The sequence below is a fragment of the Leucopleurus acutus genome (genome assembly GCF_964270905.1).
Source record: "Leucopleurus acutus genome assembly, chromosome: 20".
NCBI lineage: Eukaryota > Metazoa > Chordata > Mammalia > Artiodactyla > Delphinidae > Leucopleurus > Leucopleurus acutus.
The window spans coordinates 53,225,284-53,245,867 of record NC_139162.1 but is presented as its reverse complement, the minus strand read 5'-3'; the positions used below and the strand labels follow the sequence as shown (position 1 = coordinate 53,245,867).

General features: G+C 54.6%; 2 protein-coding genes across 2 annotated transcripts; both read left to right on the top strand.

The window, feature by feature from the left end:
- Positions 1-241: 241 nt before the first annotated feature.
- Positions 242-3,738, top strand: LOC309976357 (kallikrein-15-like; the record flags this gene model as incomplete). The annotated part of the gene is made up of 3 exons (XM_082861930.1): positions 242-289; positions 3,127-3,287; positions 3,615-3,738. The coding sequence occupies 3 exons, from the start codon at positions 242-244 to the stop codon at positions 3,736-3,738; spliced, it is 333 nt and encodes a 110-aa protein (XP_082718056.1).
- A 1,698-nt stretch (positions 3,739-5,436) lies between these two features.
- On the top strand, positions 5,437-9,962 carry KLK1 (kallikrein 1; the record flags this gene model as incomplete). Its single annotated transcript, XM_082863492.1, has 5 exons — positions 5,437-5,497; positions 7,254-7,413; positions 8,660-8,946; positions 9,093-9,229; positions 9,807-9,962. The coding sequence occupies exons 1-5, from the start codon at positions 5,452-5,454 to the stop codon at positions 9,960-9,962; spliced, it is 786 nt and encodes a 261-aa protein (XP_082719618.1). The 5' UTR covers positions 5,437-5,451.
- Positions 9,963-20,584: the final 10,622 nt, after the last annotated feature.

Below are 20,584 nucleotides of genomic sequence, written 5' to 3'. Positions count from 1 at the left end.
TTTGAGATGGGGCAGGGGGTTTGGAGTGAGGAGAGACACAGGTCTTCCCTGGTCTAGGGGAGACATGGGATGCCCTCATTCCAGGGAGCAGACATGGACTTCCCTGAGGGACTTGCATGTCAAGGGCACCTGGGTAGGTCCATGAGTTGTTTGCTGAGGCACCGAGTTGAGCCTGAACCAAGAAAGCATCCCGGAGATGCAAGAGGGAGCTGCAGCGGTGAGGAGGGGGAGGCGCATCGCAATGTGGCTTCTCCTCACCTTCTCCTTCCTGCTGACGTCTGCAGGTGAGGTGGGCCCAGGTCAGGTCCGGGTCAGCGGGAGTGTAGTGCCACCTAATTCCCCAGCCTATCCGGGTCCTGCAATCCGCCAGCAGCACCTCCCTCACTCGGGGACCACCTGCTGATCCTTCCCCCACACCCACCTCAGCCACATGCCGACATCCCCGGGTCCTCGCCCTACCCCAAGAGCTGTCAGGGGCCTGGGACTGCTCTGGAGTCCCCATGACAATGAACACGGCCCTTGGGTGACACAGACCTGAGTTCGAATTCTGGGGCTGCCCCTTCCTTGCTGTGTGACCTTGAGGAAATTGCTTCCCCTTTCTGGTCCTTCAGTGCCTTCTTTAGAAGACAGCACCTACCTGCAAGAATAATGGTAAGGGCTCAATAGCACGATGTAGGTAAAGCTTATGCTGAGCATTAAATACATGTTGGGAAGCTCAAGAACACAGACTCCGGGTTCAAATCCTGCCTCTGCCGCTTTCTAGTTACTTAACGTCTCCGTGACTCAGGTTCCCTAACTGTACCGTGGAGATAACAACAGATGCTCTCTCATAGGGTTGTTGTGAGGATTAAATGCGGTCCCAGCCAAGGGTAGCGCCCTGTAAAGGTGTGTTAGCGTTGCTGGGCACTTGGTATACTCCAGACACAGTGCTCAGCACTCATCTGGTCCCCTGTGGCTCAGAGAGGGGCAGCCACTGGGTCAAGGTGACCCCAGGTGGCAGGAGAGCTCCAGACCGCGTTCAGCCACCACCCGTGGAGAAATTAACTGTAACCTGATGCCTCTACCCTGGAGAGGTTGAAGGTGGACTTTTATTAACCCCCCCCCACATGACCCTCACTTCTGGGGGCCCCTCAGACCTCCCCGCTGCTGCCAGCCTCCCCTCAGGCTCTCTCTGTGTTCTTTCCTCCCTGCCCCCACCCCCTGCCCGCTGCACCCAGCTAGGGCCTCCGCCCTCCTCCGGCTTGGACTGGCCAGGGGCGGCCTCAGTGCCCAGCTGTTCAACCCGCACCCTCTGTCCTTCTCTGTAGGACGACCCCACCCTTCCCTTGTTAAGCCCCTTGTCCACCACATCCGCGTTCCCCCGGCCTTGCCAGGGCCCTTGGCCCAGTTCCTGACCTTGGCAGGTAGAGTGTGGGCACTTGGTGTGGCTGTACACATCTTGCCCCATTGTGGGTGTCTGTGTGCCTGGCTGTGACCCTGAGGGGACATATCCACGTTGCCCAGTGTAGGGGGTCATGGTCCTATGACCTTGACGCATCCCTGTGCATGTCCTTGTGCATGGTGCAGTGTGGGCAAGGGGAGCGTGTGTGTGCAGAGTCCTTCGTGTCTACATCCCGCCCACATGTCTGAGCCAGGTCCCCAACTGTGAAACTCAATTAGTGACCCTGAACACCCAGTGAGTGACGTGGGGGCTGATCTAGAGATGGATAAGTATGTCCTGGCCTGGCTGCCTGTGTCTTGAGCAATGTGCCTTTGACCTTGAATGCCACCTTTGTGTCCCATGTTTCCCTGGGTCTGATCTAGTGGGTCCATATCTGAGCTCTGGCCCTCTGGGTCAGTTTTATAACTTTGAATCCCCACAAAGTGACTTGGGAATGAATAACGGTTTTGACCTTGACGATCTTTACCCGGGTCTGCACATATGTCTGGCTTACTTTGGCTAAATTTGTGTCCACAACCTGAACATCCACACATATGTCTACATAAATAAATCTATATGTCCTTTGTTTAAAATAACTAATATTTTTAAAGCAGTTACAATATGCCAGGCATCATACACACACTCTCACTCTCTCTCTCTCTCTCTCTTGCTCTCTTTCCCATTTAATTCTTACAACAATCCCATTATACAGATGAGGAAATAGAGGCACAGAAAAGTCCGTTTGCTCAAAGTCTCACAGATAATATGTTTGGATCCAGGATTTTTTACTCTATCACTTCAGATTTAACCACTATACCATAGACCCATGTTGGTGACAAGTCTTTTGGGACCTGAGTGTGTATCGGTGTCTCTCCCTGCGTACCCTCATTCAGGACCTCACCCTGTTGTTCAGACCCCGTGTGCAAGTGTGCAAATCTGTGGCCTAGTATACGCAGATCCATGCTGGAGTCTGTAAATTTAGGTCTGAGCTTCTATGTCCAAACCTGTGCCTGTGAACGTGTGTGTGTGCGGACATATACGCACACATGCTCATGCCTTAACCATCCTGTTCACATACACATATGAAGTTCTGTGCTGTGATTCTTGAAGCTGCAATCCATGTCCACGCAAATGAATTTCAGCTGAAAGTGCTGCCCATATCAGTTCCTGAGTCTGGAAGACTGGCTGTGCCTGTATGTTTGCCCATGACCTTGTGTGGCTACACCTGTGTCCTTGTAAGATACTGCGTTTGGCTGAGATGTCCAGACTCTGGGGCCAAGAATGTGTGTCCCACAGATTGAGTGGCCACACCCTTTTGGTGTCTGTGACAGCTCGGTGAACTTGAATGGCTGGTTTCAAGTGACCATCTGTCTGGACCTATATCCATTGTCCTAGTCTCTACTCCCAATCCCAGAGGACTGCCTGCTCTCCGGTCCTCTCCCTGTCCTCTCTCTCCCGGAGTCCTATAGCAAACGAATGGGGGCTGAGGGCAGAGGGACAGTTCTGGGGAAAACAAGCAGCAGTTGTCAAAGCTAGAGAGAAGGCGGTGCTTAAAATTCAACAGGAGGGACATCTTAAGAAGTTGGGGAAAGGCAACAGGTGGAAAATGTGTAGTGAGGTCAGGGTACAAGGAAGGTGTAGGGGGCAAGGGAGAGGACTCTGTCCTCGGAGGTCTTCCTCTGTCTCCTCTCTCAGTGGCCCAGGATGACAGTGACGAGGTGCTGAGTGGTGACGAGTGTGCGCTCCACTCCCAGACATGGCAGGTGGCCCTCTTCGAGCATAGACGCTTTAACTGCGGTGGTCCCCTCATCTCCCCGCACTGGGTGCTCTCTGCAGCCCACTGCCAAACGCGCTATGAAGGCTTAGGGTCCTGAGGGGCCGTGGCGGGAGGGTCTAGGGATCTCACAATCATGGATTCTGAGGAAAAGAGCTGGAGCCTGGGGATTGAGTTCCAGGTGTGTGCACGACTCTGGCACCTTGGTCTCTAAGAGGCAGAGGCTGAAACTATTGGCTTCGGGGCCTTGCGGAAAGGCTGATGGGATCTCCAGATTCCCAGAGGGTCAGGGGACCCAAAGTTGTCCACTCTTTGATCTTTCTGTCCACTCCTCACTCCATTTGCGGCTAACCACTTACCCGCACAGCTCCACGAGAGTGCGCTTAGGCGAGCACAACCTGCGCCAGCGCGATGGCGCAGTGACTTCAGGGGACCCCTGGTCTGTGGGGATGTCCTGCAGGGCATTGTGTCCTGGGGTGATGTCCCCTGCGACACAACCACCAAGCCCAGTGTCTGTACCAAAGTCTGGAGCCACTTGGAGTAGATCAAGGAAACCATGAAGAGGAACTGACTATTCTGGGCTACCACCTGTGTCCCTGACTACACAGAAGCCCCCATGGCTGGCCAGCAGCCCCATCTTGACCTGGAACAGAACTGGGCCATCCCCCAAGGCCCCGTCCAAGACCCAGAGGTTAGCCAAGGACTTGCCCCTCTGAGACCAGAGCTGGTGCTTCAGGTCACCTGTTTGATACCAGATTAACAGAGAACACTGATGCAAGTTTCTCTGTGGAAGTTTCTGCAACTTACTTCTGGGGATGAAAGAAACGGGGGCCACAGACTGGGTGGGGAACTCACGGCCACTATATACTGTTCCTTTTCACCCACTGCCCTGACATTCATTCAGCATCTAGGACCGGCTATTTCATCTTGAGCGAAAGACCCAACCTCAGTCAGCCTGGGTTTCCCCCATCTCCTATTGCTTTCCTCAGAGGGTTGCTGTGAGGATTAAATGATGTGATTCCTAGGAACTGATTTGAATAATGCCTGGCACTGAGAAAATACTCTGTGTTTCTGGACCCCAGTGAAAGAACGCAGCACACACTAGATGCTCAAGAATGACTTCACTTTCTTCAAGATCTAGGCTTCCTGGTCGCCATGGCGAAAAGGCAAAAACTCTCCTTTCCTTAGGCAGGTTCCTGACCTACAGCAGAGGTTGGGCCCCCATGAGCTGCTTTGATTTTACTGAAGAGCCAGGAGAATGGGTTGGAAAGCTTAGAAATGGATGGGCTTATCATTGAGGCTGCAGGAATCTAGCTCCTGACCCCCAAAATGTGATTTTTCAAGGTCACTGAACGTCAAGGCGCAGGAACCTGGCTCTTGAGACCTAAATAGTTTACGGAGGGGAGGGTGGATTGGAATTTGCAGAGATGATCTCGTGACCCTCTTCGGGACTTTGGAGGACATGACCTTGAGCATCCGGATTTGGGGAACAAGGAGGAGGTGGGTATTGCGGCCCAACGTTGTTTGGGGGGGCATTAGATTTTGAAATGCTGGGAAATTTACACTGGGAACCGTTGAAACTTCGTATTCCTGCATCTGGGGACGCTAGGATTGGGTGACGGGCGCCTAAGATTTTATTATGAAAGGAAGAGTAGATTTAGGGGCCTGGACCCCAAATGTAGGAGTGCAAGAGTCAGGGCATTCTGAAAGCGAAGGCTTACATTTCAGGGGGTTCTAGAAGCTGAGAAGCTGGTATCTTTGGCTACAAGGGGTGCAGGGAGAAAGGAAACAGAGCCCCACTGCTGGTGTTCGAGGGTCTAATGGGTCTTGGGGGTACATAGCCTCACTTGGGGTTAAGGTAGATGGGGTTTTGTGCTGGAGGTCAATGGTTCTTCCACCTTGGCCGTTTCTGCTCCCACCCGCCCCACCTCCACCTCCCCTCACTGGCTCTGTCCCCAAGAGCAAGGTCTCAGGAACGCCAGGCCCTGCCCTGTCTGGCCTCAGGCCCCAGGAATGCTTCCAGTGCGACTGAGGGCCTGCAGAGCAGCAGCTGTTCGCTCTCCCGCCCCTTCCACAAGCTCTGGGTGTGGGAGAGAGTTGTCCGGCCCCCAGGAAGCAGGGGCAGGGCCTTGGCCATATCTGGGTGCCAGCAGGGCAGGGGTGGGGCCCCGGGGGAATGAGGGCTTTAAAAGGTTCCTCGGGGAGGCTCCCCGGCTCCAAGCTCACCGCCTGCCTGCCCCTGGACACCTCTGTCATCATGTGCTTCCCGGTTCTGTGCCTTGCCCTGTCCCTGGCAGGGACCGGTGAGACAGTGGGGAAGATGTGGGAGGGCGGTTGGGCCCCGATTCTCATGCTGCCCCCCGGCCCCGCTCCATGACTCCTTGCCCTCCCACATGGTACCGCAGCCTGCACCCCTGCGACCCAGTCTAGCCCAGACCAGGACACCAGGCTCTCTCTTATCTCTCCCAGCCCCACCCTAAAATCCAAACCGACCCCTCCTCAGTGTCACCCTGCTCGCACTAGGTCCCTGCTCCCTCGGGAATAATCAGACTTTTCTCCTCTTCCCCGCTCAGATCCCTGCCCCCATCCACTTTACTAAAGGGGGCAGATCCTGGGCCATCTCTCTCTCTCTCTTCCAAGGAGACCCCCCCAAACCCATCAGATTCTGGGACCCTCATCACCCCCTCCTATCCCTAGTTCTCTATGGCCCAGCGGTCCGGCCCTTGAGGCCCCAAATCCTACCACACCCTGGTGATTTTCCCCATCCAGCTGTCAGCTCTCAACTAGCTCCTTCAGTCCTGACATCTGGTCCCCCGCCATCCCCCCAGGACCCCAAATTTCACTAGACACCTATGCTTCTTCAAAAAGAGACTTTCTGGTCTGTGACTAGGTAGGCCTCCCATCTGGTACCAGGGGTGGGTTCTGCAAATGTCACTTCCTCACCTCTTTGCTCCAGAACCCGCATCCCACAGCCCCAGCCATTTCCCCCCAGGAAAATTATCCCGAACCCACAATCACATGCTCCTTTCCTTGGAGAATTTCCATCCTTCCCCAGGCTCCAGCCCTTTACCAACCAGAATCCCTCCTGTGCAGCTCTGGTTTTCTGGGAACCCGCCCACCAGGATCCCAACACGTACCTTCCCAGCCCAGCTGTCCTGCCCTAGGTACCCCAACATCTGATTCTAAAACCCCACATCAAGTGAGTTCCCTCTGTGTTCCCACAGCTGTTTGGCCCCTGATATGCCTCCTCGTCCATTCCTGTCCTGGCACTGCTCCCAAGAAAACCCCAGATCCCTCCAGTAGCCTCAGACCATGAACCCCAACCCCATGAGAAGCACCCGATCCCAGAATAACTGTTATTCCACTCTCCCTTCTCCTGAGTTCCCTCGCAGTCTGACCCCAACCTGGTCCCGGGGCCCTCACTCTTGTTAGAATGCCATTCCTAGACCCCAGGACCCCTTTCCCAGCCTAATCCTTTCATTCATTCTTTGATCCGGAACCCCATATTCTCCCAAATCTCCCAGCCCCAATCCAGGAGCCCCCAAATTCCCCAAATGCTCTTCTTGGCCCCTCTAACCTAATTGCCCAGATCTGCCTTCTTTCCAGAAGCCCCAAAAGCTCAACCCAAGCCCGAGAGCCCCTTAATCTCCCAGATCCTTCCCCCTGCAGCCTCTGACCTCGTCTCTTGGGGCCTCTATCCTCGGTTTCCCCTCTCAGAACCCACAGCCTCCTGTCCCACAGTCCGAGAACCCAAGTCTCCCGACCCCCTCACCAGATCCCTGCTCCAGATGCTGTCTTGCTGTTCCCTACCCTCATCCCGGGGGTCAGCTCTGCACTCAGCATAGCCTCCACACCCGGGACCAGCCACAAACCCGCAAGCCCAGGGGTGGCCCCGGAATCCCAGGCCCTTCCCAACACCCCCGGCCCACGTTCAGACCCCCAGCTCTGGTCCTCTACCCCCATGAACCTCCAATCACGCAGCTCAGCTCCCTCCACTAGCCCGGTCTCTTAGCCCCATTGCTGACTCCACCCGACCTGACTCGGCACCTCCGTCCACAGGCGCTGTGCCCCTTATCCAGTCCCGGATCATAGGAGGCCATGAGTGTAGGAGGCATTCCCAGCCCTGGCAGGTGGCTCTGTACCGCTTCAGCAGCTTCCAGTGTGGAGGTGTCCTGGTGGCCCCCCAGTGGGTGCTCACAGCTGCTCACTGCAGGAGCGAGTGAGTAGGGGCAGGGGGTCTGGAGGGGGGGCTCACACAGGATAACCCTCGGATAACCTCAGGGGAGGCTGGGGGACCTGAGGCAGAGAGGGGAGGTTGTGGTCCAGGGTCACAAGGAGAGGGACAGGGCTGGGACTCGATGACCCCAGGGAAGCCGTCTCCACGGTTGCCTGGGTCTCTTGGGTCTGTCCTGTTGTCTCTCTTTCTATGTCTGCCTCTGTCCTATCTCTGTGTGTGTCTCGGTAACTGGCTCTGCTGTGGGTCTCTCTGTGTGACTATGATTGGTGTCTCTCTCCCTCTCTCTTCTGTCTCCATTTCTCTGTGTCTCTCCCTCTCTGTCCATCTCAAGTCTCTGCTGCCATCTCTGTCACCTATGTCTCATCCTCCATCTCTCTGCCCTGTCTCTCTGTCTCTCTGGGTCTCTGCCTCACTCCCTCTCCCATCACTACTGAGCACACCTCCACCCCAGAGAAATGGAAGAGATGATCCATCCCTGGGCAGTCCCTCCCTCCAGGCCAGTCATCCACTCCAAGGGGACACAGAGAAGGTCTAGTGTCAGCTGGAACTGGGTGGGGGCAGTGGAGAGAAGGAAGAAGGAGGAGGAAGGAGAAGAGGAGAGAGGGAGCTGGGGCAGAAAGGGGACGCCGACCTTGGGCTGGGGGCCAGGCCACCCGCCTGCTGGGGAACCAGCCTCGCAGCCCCAGCTGCGGCTGAGCTGGTGGCCCCGCCCCGCCCCGCCCCCTCCCCATCCCCCTCCTGTGCTTCTCCGTTTTTTCTCTCTCTCTCACCCCTTTGCCTCCTCTGCCTCTATTTCTCATTCTCTCTCCTTCCTTTCTCCTCTCTTCCTCACTTGGTCCGTTTCTCACTCTCCTGCCTCGTTCTGTCTTTTCCCTCCCTTCCTCTTTGTTTAGTCTGTTCTTCACGGTCTCTGTCTCCTCCTCCTCCTGTCTCCTATGTGCTCCCTCTATCTCACTGTCTCCCCTCCATCTTTCCCACCCTCTCTACTGTTCTAAGCTCTTCTTTTACTCCATTTTAGTCTGTCTCTGTCTGTGACATTGTCACATTCTTTCATCTATTTACTCGCAGTCTCTTTGTTTTCTGTGACTCTGTATCTTCCCTCGGTCTCTCTCTCTCTCTCCCTCTCTCGCCCCCTTCCTGTTTCTCTTTCTCATTTTGGACCCTTCCTCATGCCCTCCCTTTCTGCCTCCTCTCTCATTCTCATCGTCTCCACCCTCTCCTTCACCAGCAATTACCAGCTCTGGCTGGGTCGCCACAACCTGTTTGAGGACGAAGACACAGCCCAGTTTGCCCATGTCAGTAAGGACTTTCCACACCCCGATTTCAACCTGAGCCTCCTGAAGAACGACACCCTCCCTACAGGGGAGGACTACAGCCATGACCTCATGCTGCTCCGCCTGGAGGGGCCCGTCCAGATCACAGAGGATGTGCAGGTCCTGGAGCTGCCCACCAAGGAACCCCAACTGGAGAGCACCTGCTATGCCTCTGGCTGGGGCAGCATCGAACCAGCTAAGTGTATGCCAGGGCCACACCGTGCAGCCTGGAGCCCAGGCACCTGGGTGTAAGGGAGGAGGGGGCTGGGGACCTGGACTCCGGAGTCTGGGGAAGGAGGGCTTAGGGGGTGGGGTCTGGCCACAGCCGTGTTTCTCCCTGGCCTGTAGTCATTTACCCAGATGATCTCCAGTGTGTGGACCTTACTGTCCTGTCCAATGAGGTGTGTGCCAGTGCCCACTCCGAGAAGGTGACAGAGTTCATGCTGTGTGCTGGACACCTGGAGGGCGGCAAGGACACCTGCGTGGTGAGCCAGCCTGTCCCCCGGAGTCTTGAAGTGCTGGGGGAGGGGACTCAGATTCTGGACTGGGGCTCAGAGCTAAGCAGGCATCTGTCTCCTTAGCTTCCCAGCTGTAGCTCTCTGCCCCCTTTCCTTCCTGTATCCCCATCCCGGTATCCTGCGTATCTCCCTCCTGCACATAATTAATAGTTCACCTGCTCCTCTAACACAAGCTTACTGTCCAGTCAGAGAAAGCTTCTCTGGAGAGGTGACATCTGACAGGATCCCTGAGGGTGGGAGTGTCCTATAGATGGGTCCTCCCCACTGATCTGTCTGCAGGGACCATCCTCCTCCTGGATCCACTCCCCCCCCACCCCGGGAAGAAACTGGACCCTGAGGTCCCATCCCCACTGGCAGGACTCGAGCCACTGTCCCCTCTGTTGGAATCCCCGCTGATTTTCTGGGAGTGGACTCTGGAGACAATCGTCTCTTTCCCCAGAGATGGGGAGTCGCTGCCTGGATCTGTGCACCCAGGTCCAAGTGCTGGAGACCCCCAGGCCCAGCTAACCTCTCTCACACTCTCCCCCTCCCCCTTGTGCTGTAGGGTGACTCCGGGGGCCCGCTGATCTGCGAGGGTATGTTTCAGGGAATCACGTCATGGGGCCACATCCCGTGCGGTGCCCCCAATAAGCCCTCCATCTACACCAAAGTGATTTTGTATGTGGATTGGATCAAGAAGACCATGGCTGACAACCCCTGAATGCCCCCGCCCTGTCCCTTACCCCCAGTAAAATCGAACATGCATCAACTCCTGGTGTCATTTGGCCTTCCAGACGCTAGACACCTGGGAACTCGGGACCCATCCGGCCCAGACTAGAGCCTCTCCAGCCCTCCCGGTCTCTCTCGGCGGGAGATGTGCAGTTATGATCAGAGGGGAAAGGAAGGATCAGAGGCAGGTGTGGACAAAGAGGCAGAGAAAGGCTCAGACCCCAAAGGACAAGGCAAGAACTCTGAGCCCCACTCTGCCCTGGGGGAGAGCACGAAACGGAGGCTCGGACTCTGAGAGATAGGGCCCACGTTTTATTGTGGCGGGGAAGCCAGGAAGGGGCGGGGGGTATAATTGCAAGCCACACCTCCCTGGGGAGGGGTCTGTTCCGCCGAGGAGCGTGGCTACATCAAAGGCTAGGCAGTGTCGTGTCGGCCCGGGTCAAGACTGGACATCCTGGGGCGGTGCTGGCCCTCGGAGAGGTAGGAATTCCTATGATGAAGTGCGGCTTCGGGCCGCGGCCAGCGAGGGCTGGACACCTGGGGGCGGGGCCTAGCTAGGCTCGGGGGCGGGGCCACACCAACAGGCCACACAGCACAGGCGGAGTGCAGAACTGGAGGGGCGGTGTTGGACTTCCGGGGTGGGGGCAGGGTGAGGACTGAGCGGGAACCGAGCCGCAAAAGGAGGGCCCTGGCTCGAGGGGTGGGGCTTTGTCACCTGTTCTCGGGGGGTTCTTAGGGAGGGGGACCTCCAGGGAAGTCTAGTCTCGGGCGCGTGGCCAAGATGAAATGGGTGGGCCCGGCACCTGGCGGCGGTGAGGCGTCAGTGTCCTGAGAAGCTCGGGTGCAATTGCTTAGAGAGGCTTAGACGGGGGTTCTTGGGGAGGAAGTGAACTGGGCTCTTCCTCGGTGCTCTTCGAGTCTGGGTCTGACCGCTGCTGTTCGGACATGAACTTCAGGGTGCTCTGCTGCGAGACGCACCGCCGGTGGTTCAGCCGCTGCTCCATGGAGGGCCCCCCACATGCCCACGTAGTTTAAGTAGCTCAGGGTTCCTGGGGGTGGGGGCCAGATGGGCTGGTGGACTCCGAACCCCGCCCTAGGCCCCGCCCTGTCCCTCGAGGCTGACCTCCCCGGGGGTCCGCCCCAATCTGGCCAGAAGCCCTGCCTGGTATTCTCCCCGGGTTCCGCCCCCTGCCCTGCCGAGACCCCGCCCCTCCCTCCCGAGGCCCTGCCCTCACCGGCCCCCAGCGTCACGGCGCCGGCGCCCCAGCACAGGTAGGTGGTCACCAGGTAGGATACCTGTGGCCTCGGTTGGAGCGTCTCGCAGTTGGCTACAAAGAGCGTCAGGCTGAGGACAACCAGGAGCCCTGCACTGGGGGTGGGGCCAGAGACGGACACGAGGCTGGACAGGGACCCCGAGGCCCCCAGAAAGAGAAAAGAGACACATCCTCTCCCACCCTCCGTGACAAGGGCGCGCGCGCGCAAACGCACACACAAGACAGACAGAAAGATACCAGGAGGGGGCGGAAAGAAAGAGTGGGAACCAGGAAGAGAGTGAGAGGCCCAGCACACTCACCCCGACTGAGAAGGATATAGAACTGAGAAACACACAGGGAGGGTGGGACGGAGAGCCCAAGAGGCATTCAAAGACAGACACCCAGCAGGACAGAAACTCTGAGACACACAGAGCCAGAAAGAGAGCCCCGGGGAGAGATGCTGAGGTAGGGAGGGCACCCCTTGCCCCAGGGAAACACTTACCGATGCAAAAGCTGAGGGAACTGAAGATCAGGTCCGCCTTGTTAAGGCGGCGGAACACTGGCCGGAAGGAGAAGCCCATGGCCGGGAGGAGGACCAGACACAGGGTCAGGGCCAGGATCATGAAGCCCGTGCTCATGTGGATGAGAACTGGAAGGAGAGGGGGAAGTGCCCAGGGTCATCCTCCCAACTCATCCCCGCTCACAGCCCTGAGCAACATCCCCAACAGACACCCCCAAACTTTAGCTACAGACATCCTCGAAATCACCCCCACTGCCCTCGCCAAAGTCACCTCCTTGAAACCCCAAAGTGACTCCCACTCTCACAAAGTCCACCCCGCGTACCCATAAAGTTAACCCAAAGTCTTTAAAAACCCACTTGCTTTAAAAATTGTGAATCACTGTGTTGTACACCTGACACTTATATAATACTATAAGTCAACTACCTCAATTCTTAAAAAAGTCATCCCCACTTGCACCCTCAAAGTGGTGCCAAATCGCCCTCTCTTACCCCAAAGTCAATCCTAGACACTCTCATGATCAACTCCACACATACCTCCAAGGTCACCCCACAGATGGCCCTTGAGGCACCCCCACTCACATCCTCAAGTTCACCCCACAGAATCATCTCTATTATTTCTAGAGTCATCCCTACAGTCACCCCTAAAGTTATTCATACTCCCAAACGATGTCCCACAGCAAATTACATTAATAACCTTCCATACCAATCCCAGGCACTCCCAATAGTACTCTTAGTCACTTTAATCACCTCTCAAGTCATACTACTTCTCTCCCACTCTTACCCCAAGTTTCCCTAATGACCCCACTCACACCCCCAGACCTCCCCGGGTATCTCAATGTCACCCCCATTCACACCCTAGAGCCCCTCACAGACATTCTCCAAATCACCCTCCTGACATCCCCCAGAGCACACACACAGATGTACACACAAGAAAATTTCCAAATACTCTAAAACCAAAGTACCTAAAAGACGTAATCACACTCAGTTTAAAATTGATATTTATCCAATTTGCATTTCAGTATGACAAGAGTTTCGCCTCCTTCTGAGAATTACACTTCTCCCTTTCAGCCCTTTCCTACTTTGCCTACTTTTGAGCAGTGCAAGACTATTTCAGCCAAATGAGCTAAGACTCCATTTGCTTTGTTTCTGGCAAACTGCACATATTACAAAATAGCAATAGTGCTCTCAGGATCAATCCCATAATCCTGGTTGAGAGTTTTTCATGACATACCCTGCCCTCTAGGGCCACAGAGGTAGTCATGTGACTCTGGCTGAGCCAATCACAGTGCCCCATGACCCAGACAGTGGTGATTGGCTCAAACATGGGCACATGACCAAAGCCAACCAATCAAGCTCTTCCCGGGGACTTTTTCTAACTGAAGCTGTCAGGGACCAGCTCTTTCGTCTCTGATCAAGAGGATTATGAGCTTGGAGCTGCCTGAGCCTTGGACCCAAGCTCCTAGGTGACAGGAGAACTGAGAGAGTAAAACTAAGAAGAAAAAGCAGACAAGAGGAGGAGAGAAAGAGAGTTGAGATGACACTCAAGTCCCTGGCTCTTGTCATCCCAGAGACAAGCCCACTCTGCAGTTTGGTCAGAAGGGACGGCCGTTTGCAGCTTACCTCCGCACCATGCATTTCGCCTTCCTGCCGTTCCTCACTTGGAGTCCCAGTTATAAGACAGTCAGTACGTTGCATTGCTCTAGTCACCATGCTTGGTTTGGGGGTAGGTACCTTGTGAGCCAGTCACACAGGACTTTTGCAGGAAATTTCTGCACTCTTTTTTCCCGCCGGACCTGAGGTCTGAGTTGTTAGCAGTTCTGCCAGTCATTCTTCTGTCTGCTTTCAGGTTCATTCCCCACCCTTCTCTGTTCTGCATTACAAGGACTACATTTCCCAGCCTCCTTTGCTCACTGACTTATCTCTGTTTGGCTCATGGGAGGCACTGGCAAAGACTGGCTCTAGGGGGATGGGACAAGCCAGGGTATTTATCCTCCTCTCTCTCTGCCTCATTTGGTGTCTTCAGCCATCGATGCACTTCTTCTGTGATTGTAGCCACCTCTAAGCAAATCTCAGCGTGAGTCTATGCCCTCCAGATGGCTCCAACTTCCAGGCTCCAGTAATACTACTTCTTCCCTTTGTTCTTGTGGCGTAGGGGCCTGGCAGCTTCCTGAGTTGCTAATCCCTGATTTGCCTCACCATTCCTACTCGGCTTCTCAGCTCTTCTATGACCCATGAAACCAATTCCCTATATTTACTTCCCTCTGAAGCCCCTAGAATGATTGTTTTTTCCTGACTGGATCCTGCCTTGCCACTACATGGAGCCTTGAGAATGAAGCCCACTCGAGTAAGTAACCAAGAAACAGACAGACAGCAATGTCTGCTGCGGTCACTTGGACCGCTGAACGCAGCCATGTCTGAAAGCGTTTCTACCCCCATACTTTTTCACTTAGGTGAGCCTGTAAATTCCTTCACTCAAGCTAGTTCAAGTTAGAGTTTCTACCGCCTGTGATCCAAAGACTTATGACTAATTCAGGTCCCTTCTGTAGGCTCCTGGCAAGGAGCACAGGATTCAGTACTGCCTGAATACCACCCACCAACATCACAGTCAAACCCTAAAACACACACACACACACACACACACACACACAAAACCATAATTGAATGTTCGGCAAAGGTGGAGAATTTAGACTACATAAAAATCCTAAATTTCTGCACCTAAAAAATAATTAAAACCTTCACAACCTATTTGTTATTTCTTATGCCAACCACAAAGCTTTGTATATTCTTAGCATTCAATACATGGTGACTTACCTTTAAAAGAGAACTGTAATACTGCCATGTGTGCTTTTTAAATGATATATAAATAAATACATACCTACCTGTGTGTGTGTATGTATATATATTCTGATGTGTATATAACCATAGCCATTTTCTCATATATGCAGAGAATATGACCAGCAGAACACACAAGGGCTTAAAATGGCTTAGTGACATCGGTTGCCCCCAGGAAGGGCAACTGCGAGGGACGGGGGACAAAAATGAGAGGGAGACGTTTGCATTTTTTAAAATGTTGAACCACGTAAATATATTACCTGTTCAAATAAAATAAAAGTCATTTAAATTTTAAAATAAGGAAAAAATTTTAAATCACACAGAGGGATTCCCTGGCGGTCCAGTGCTCAGGACTCTGCGCTTTCACTGCCAAGGGCCCAGGGTTCAATCCCTGGTGGGGGAACTAAGATCCCAAAAGCCGCGTGGTGCAGCCAGAAAGTAAAATAAAATAAAATAAAGTAAAGTAAAATCGAATAAAATCACACAGAGTTAACATTTTAGAACAAATGAGGAATGTACTGAATATTCACCATTCTTTTTTGTCTTCCCAGCACCTTTGAACACCAGTCCTATGTTTGGGGAATTTCCCAATGTTTGTATCCACACTTCCCGGCAAGGAAACCAGCCTCTTACTGCTAGGACCTCAGCATGCGACCAGGTTCCACCAATGAAATAGGGCCACGCTAAACTTGGAATCAGCAGCCGGGAGAAATAGCCGTGAAATCTATTCTAGTCGGGGCGGCTGCAACTACCTCCAGGGTCCTGGGGCAGCAGAGAAAGAGGTTCCCCAGGGGAGTCCAGGCCTGGAGAGACTGGGTTCCACACGTCAAGCTCCAGTGTGTGTGACCAGTCAGCCAGTCCTGATCACTCAGTCCCTGGAGCCCAGTTCCCTGGCCTCACAGAGAGTCTATAAGCGCCGCGATATCCTGGGTAAATCTATTTTCTGCTTAAACCAGCTTAAATTGGTTTCTGCTGCTTGTCATGAGAATCCTGACTTCCATATGGGGAGCGTATATCAAAGCCTTACAAAATTTCATCAGCCCTTTGGAAGCACTGCTATTCTGCTCTTGGGAATATATCCCCCAAGAGGAATCACGCTCAAAGAAAGTACTGTAAACAGAGGGGGAAATTGTGCCCAGTTGCCTTTGCCCACCCAGCATCCAGTCCCGTTCTTCTGGCAAGAGCAACCTGATATTGTCCGGAGGAACTCTCTGCCCACCCTCTGTCCTTGGGATTCTGACAGAAATGACCCCCTCCGTTGACTCTTTAAGAAAAGCATGTGATTCAGACCCAGGCAAACACAGCATGACGTCCTCCTGACCACAGCAAACGATTCAGGGAGGAGTGAGAAATCCCAGGGTAGTTAATCTGATCCCCTCTGAGCTAATGCTGAGAACTCTGTGTGAGGGCCACAGAAGAAAACTTATTCTCTTTTCTTCATCGTTGCTTACAGGAAAAAAATGGGACCCGGGAGCTGCTGAGAGCCCCACTGCCACTGTGTGAGCACAGCTTGCCTGAGGGCCCAACACAAAGGAATCCTTCAAGGAGAGATGGCAAGAGACAGGTACCTTTTGAGCACCTGGATCCCAAAGCAGGGACAATTTATGCCTGCAGACTTTTCCATAACTTGAAACCAGCTTGAGTTTGAGAGGTATGAGAGAAAGAGGTACTCAGAATAAATAAATAAGGTTAATACCACACAATATTCTGGAAGTTTTATGAGCACTTATGTGAGATCTGAAATGAAGGTAGGTACACGGGCTGGTGGGGTGGCTGATCCTTATAATAAGAAGAAGAAATCTGGGTGTAGCCCTTACTATGTGCCAGGCACTCTTCTAATTCCTTACGTGTTTTAACTCACGTATTCCTCAAACAGCCCACGCATTGGTACCACTATCACTGACTTTATAGAAATGAGGAGACTGAGGCACACAGCGGTGAAGGAATATGCCCAAGGCCACCCCGCTACCGCGTGTCTGAGCCAGGATTCAAACCCGGAGCTCTGGCTCCAGGGCCTGGGCTGCCTCTGTGGCAATGCTCAAAAGCGCTGGAAACGCGGCGACCTACAAGGAGCCGAAATGTTTCTGGAGGAGCTGGAAGGCTCTTGTTATCTTAAAAAAAAAACCCCACCATTTTCAAAAGAGTGAGAGAGAGAATGATGGTGTCTAGCCATCTAGTCACGAGGCAGGTTGGGTTTTGGCCAAGTGTAACGCTCATCTTCCCATGAACAATGACAGTCCTGTTTCCTCATAAGCCCACATACAACTCCAGGAAGCTCCCTCCTAAGGCCTTCAGAGAATCTCCAGAGACCCTCTCAAGAATTCTAAAGATCCCCCCCCCCCCACTAAGAACACCCAAAGAGACTCCCCCAGAGATTCTCGCCCCTGACCATCTCCAGAGACCACCCCGCCCCCAGAGCATCCCAGGCTCCTACTGACCGGTGACTTGGCCCAGGCTGGCGCACTTGTGCCTCCCGCAGCTGGTCCAGAGGCCCAGGTAGCCAGTGTAGGAGCCCTGCAGGTAGGCCATCCGCCCGTCCAGCACGCTGAGCAGCATCAGGGCCGCCAGGGCGTTGAAGACAAGACACCAGCCCCGCAGGACAAACTTGCGGTCCCCCTCCCAGGAAGAGGCTTGATCCGCTGGGAAAGGATAGGGTTCTGGATGCCCGGCTCTGCCCGCATCACTCTGTTGCATCCTAGTCTCCATGTTCGAACACAGCCACGTCTCCACCCCCACCCTAACCTTGCCTTTTACCCCATTCTCAATCCCCTTCCACCCACAGCCATCTTCCCATCCCCACCCAAACCGCAATCCCAGTTTCATCCCCATCTCTGTTTCCTGTCCCATCCCAGCACCACCCACAGCCCCGTGCCATCCCCACTATTCTCCCTGTCCTAAGCCCTGAACACAGCCCCATTCCCATCTCTAACCCTAACGCACATCTCCTCTCCCACCCACTACCCAGCCTAAACCCAAACCAACTTGTTTTGTCTCCAACCTCATCCTCTGCTCCCTATTCCGCAAAGCCCAGCTCCATCTCCACTCTCAACATCATCCCCTTATCTCCATCCCTGCCACATATCCCAACCCAGGACACAGACAGCTATGACACAGGTTCCAAAGTGTGTTCACGAGGCCGAGACCCATGGTGCCAAAAGGGTGAACACGGGTGGTGCCCCCGACATTCACCAAGGGCTGTGATCTGCCCACCTTGCAGCTGGCAGGGACCCTGACCCTGCACTGCTCACTCACCTCCAGCTACGCTGGACTTCACAGGGTCCCTCCCACACACCAACAGACTACCTTGGGGCCTCTACACCCTGAGTTCACGCTCTGATTCATGCTTCTCCCTCTACCTCTCTGACCCAGCCATGACCCCTTCTTGACCCAGTCCTGACCCCACCAAGACCCTACACTGAGCCCACCCTGACCCAGCCCAAGCCCCCATATCTCTCACACGGGGCTAGGGTGGAACATGAGTTCATGGCCAACGTCCCAACCTCCTGGAACCCCTCCAACTGTCATGGAACCTGCCCCCTGCCCCCAGGCCAGGCCAGACTGAAGCCCTGAGGCCTGCCTTAGGACAGCAGGAGAGACCAAGGAACACAGAAGAGGGGACCGAGAGATTCAAACCCCAAGGGACAGAGCCTGAGCCCCGGAGAGACCAGTGGACTTCCAGGTGGCCATGGAAATGCCTGGAAAGAGGGGATGAGGCAGTTGGCAGGTTGTTGAGTGCATCCGGGGACTGGCCTTGTCCCTCATCTCCACATGGCCCAGAGGTCCCAATCTGGCCAGCAGAGCTCTCAGCCAGAGTCCCTTCCAGTAGCTCCCAGCAACACCCAAGGCGAGGCCCAAGACCCTTCGTCAACTACCTTCAGGCCCCGGATCAGTCCCCAAGACTCTCAGCCCAATGTTCAGGGTCACCGGGTCAGTATCCAAGAGCTGCTGCCCAATGTTCAGGGTCGCCGGGTCAGTCCCCAAGACTCTCAGCCCAATGTTCAGGGTCACCGGGTCAGTATCCAAGAGCTGCTGCCCAATGTTCAGGGTCACCGGGTCAGTATCCAAGACACACCATCCATCACCTACAGTCGCTGTTTCCATACCCGAGGTGTCCCACCAGTTTTCCAAACTCGCCGCTTCAGTAACCAAAACCCTTCATTAGCTGCTCGCACCCCCCTGACCAAAGTAAAATCAGTTACCTACAATAGTCAAATTAGTATCCAGCCAACGACCCAGAGTTTCCACTCAAGTCTTCAAAGCTCCAAGTCACCAAACCGGGCCAGAGTCGATGTCCCCCCATCAATTACTCGCAGCCCCGAGGCCAGTGTCAAAAGCGTCGAATCAATTATCTGGACCTCCCAGGAGAGTATCAAAGACACTTCGGACGGCTCCCAAACCAACCAACATCCTCCAGAAAGCAGCATTCACAGCTTACCATCAGGCAGCTCCATTGAGAGCAGTCCTGGCAGGTAAGAGGCAGGAGTCCACGGGGTGGGCCAGATTTGGGGCCAGAATCCTGGGGGCGGGGTATCAGGCAAAAGTCGGGTACCAGCAGCACGGTCAGTATATGAGGCTAGAGGTTGGACGTAGGTGTGGCAGGGCTTGAAAGCTGGACCTGAAGGCTGGCCCTGGGTGGGGCTCGGCAGAGAGGCTGGACCTATGATTCAACCCAGAGACTGCATCTGGGGGTGGCAGGGCCCGGAAGCTGGATCTGGAGGCCAGGGAGCCTAGAGGCTGTATCTGGGTGAGCGTGTCCTAGAGGTAAGACCTGGCGGATACAGGGAATGGAGAATGGACATAGGGAAGATAGAGTCTGAAAGTTAGACTGGGTGGGACTCTGACGGTTGGACCTGGGCTGGCTGGCTGGACTCGGTGCTGACACTGGTGGTGGGCAATCTGCTGCAGGTTTCTGGAGACGTATAGACTCAGCCATTCCCAGCTGCCCAGGGGCTGGCGGCTGCTGCATGAGGCCAAGAAGGTCAGTCGACGGCTGAGCCTGGCGCTGAGCCTGGCCGGCTTGGTAATCATCGGCCTCGTCTGTCTGGGCCAGCCCTGGATCCACTTCCAGGTGCCGCTGGCGCCCCCTGGGGACCCTGCTGGCTCCCAGACCATCCCCATCGATACCATCTTCTTTGTGCGGTGCTCTGACATCTCCTGCCTGCCTGAGTACGACCAGAATGCTTGTAAGGCCTGCCTTATACTCACCATTCCTGGGACTCCTCTTTCCTCTTTGTTCCAGAGACCCCCTTCTGCCTCCCCTGGGTTGGTCCTCCCTTCTCCCCGGAAGGGTCCTCACTGCCTCAGAACCATCCTCACTGCCCTGTGCTCATTCTCACCCACATGCTAGCCATCCTCACAACCTTAGCATCTTATTCACTATCCTGAGGCTTTTTCACCCCAAGGAATCTGTCCTCATCACATCAAGTTGGTTTCTCAATGCCCACCCCACTTGTCACTGCCCACCCCAACAACCTGTCCTTACTGACCTGGGGGATGTCCCCTCAATGCCAAAGGTATTTGCCTCAAGATCCCTTCTCTAGAGCCCAGTTTCAATTTTCTTAAAAGGGGGATGAAGAATGTTCAAGGGAGAGGGCTTAAGGATACTCCCAGACTCCCCAGAGACCCTCTCCCCCGTGCTCGGGGCCTGAGGGCCCATCTTGGCGTTCCTGATCCTCTTCCTTCCCAGATTTGTTGGACTTTGCCTGGGCCTTCCTCCTCATTGCCAGCATTGCCAGCTTCGTCCTCTGCATCATCCTCATAAACATCGTCTTCTTCACCAGTTCCAACATGCCCATGCTGGACTTCTCCAATGTCATCATCAGTCTCTTCACAGGCATGGCACTGAGATCCCTCCCTGAGGACCCAAGTCAAGGAGTACCTCAATCCCATCCCCATCCTGACCTTCATCCCCAAGCCCACGCCTATCTCCCTCCAAGTCTCCAACCCATCCCAGTAAAAAAGATCAACTTCCAATCCAGCCCCATCTCCAGCCCCAATACCAGCCTCCAC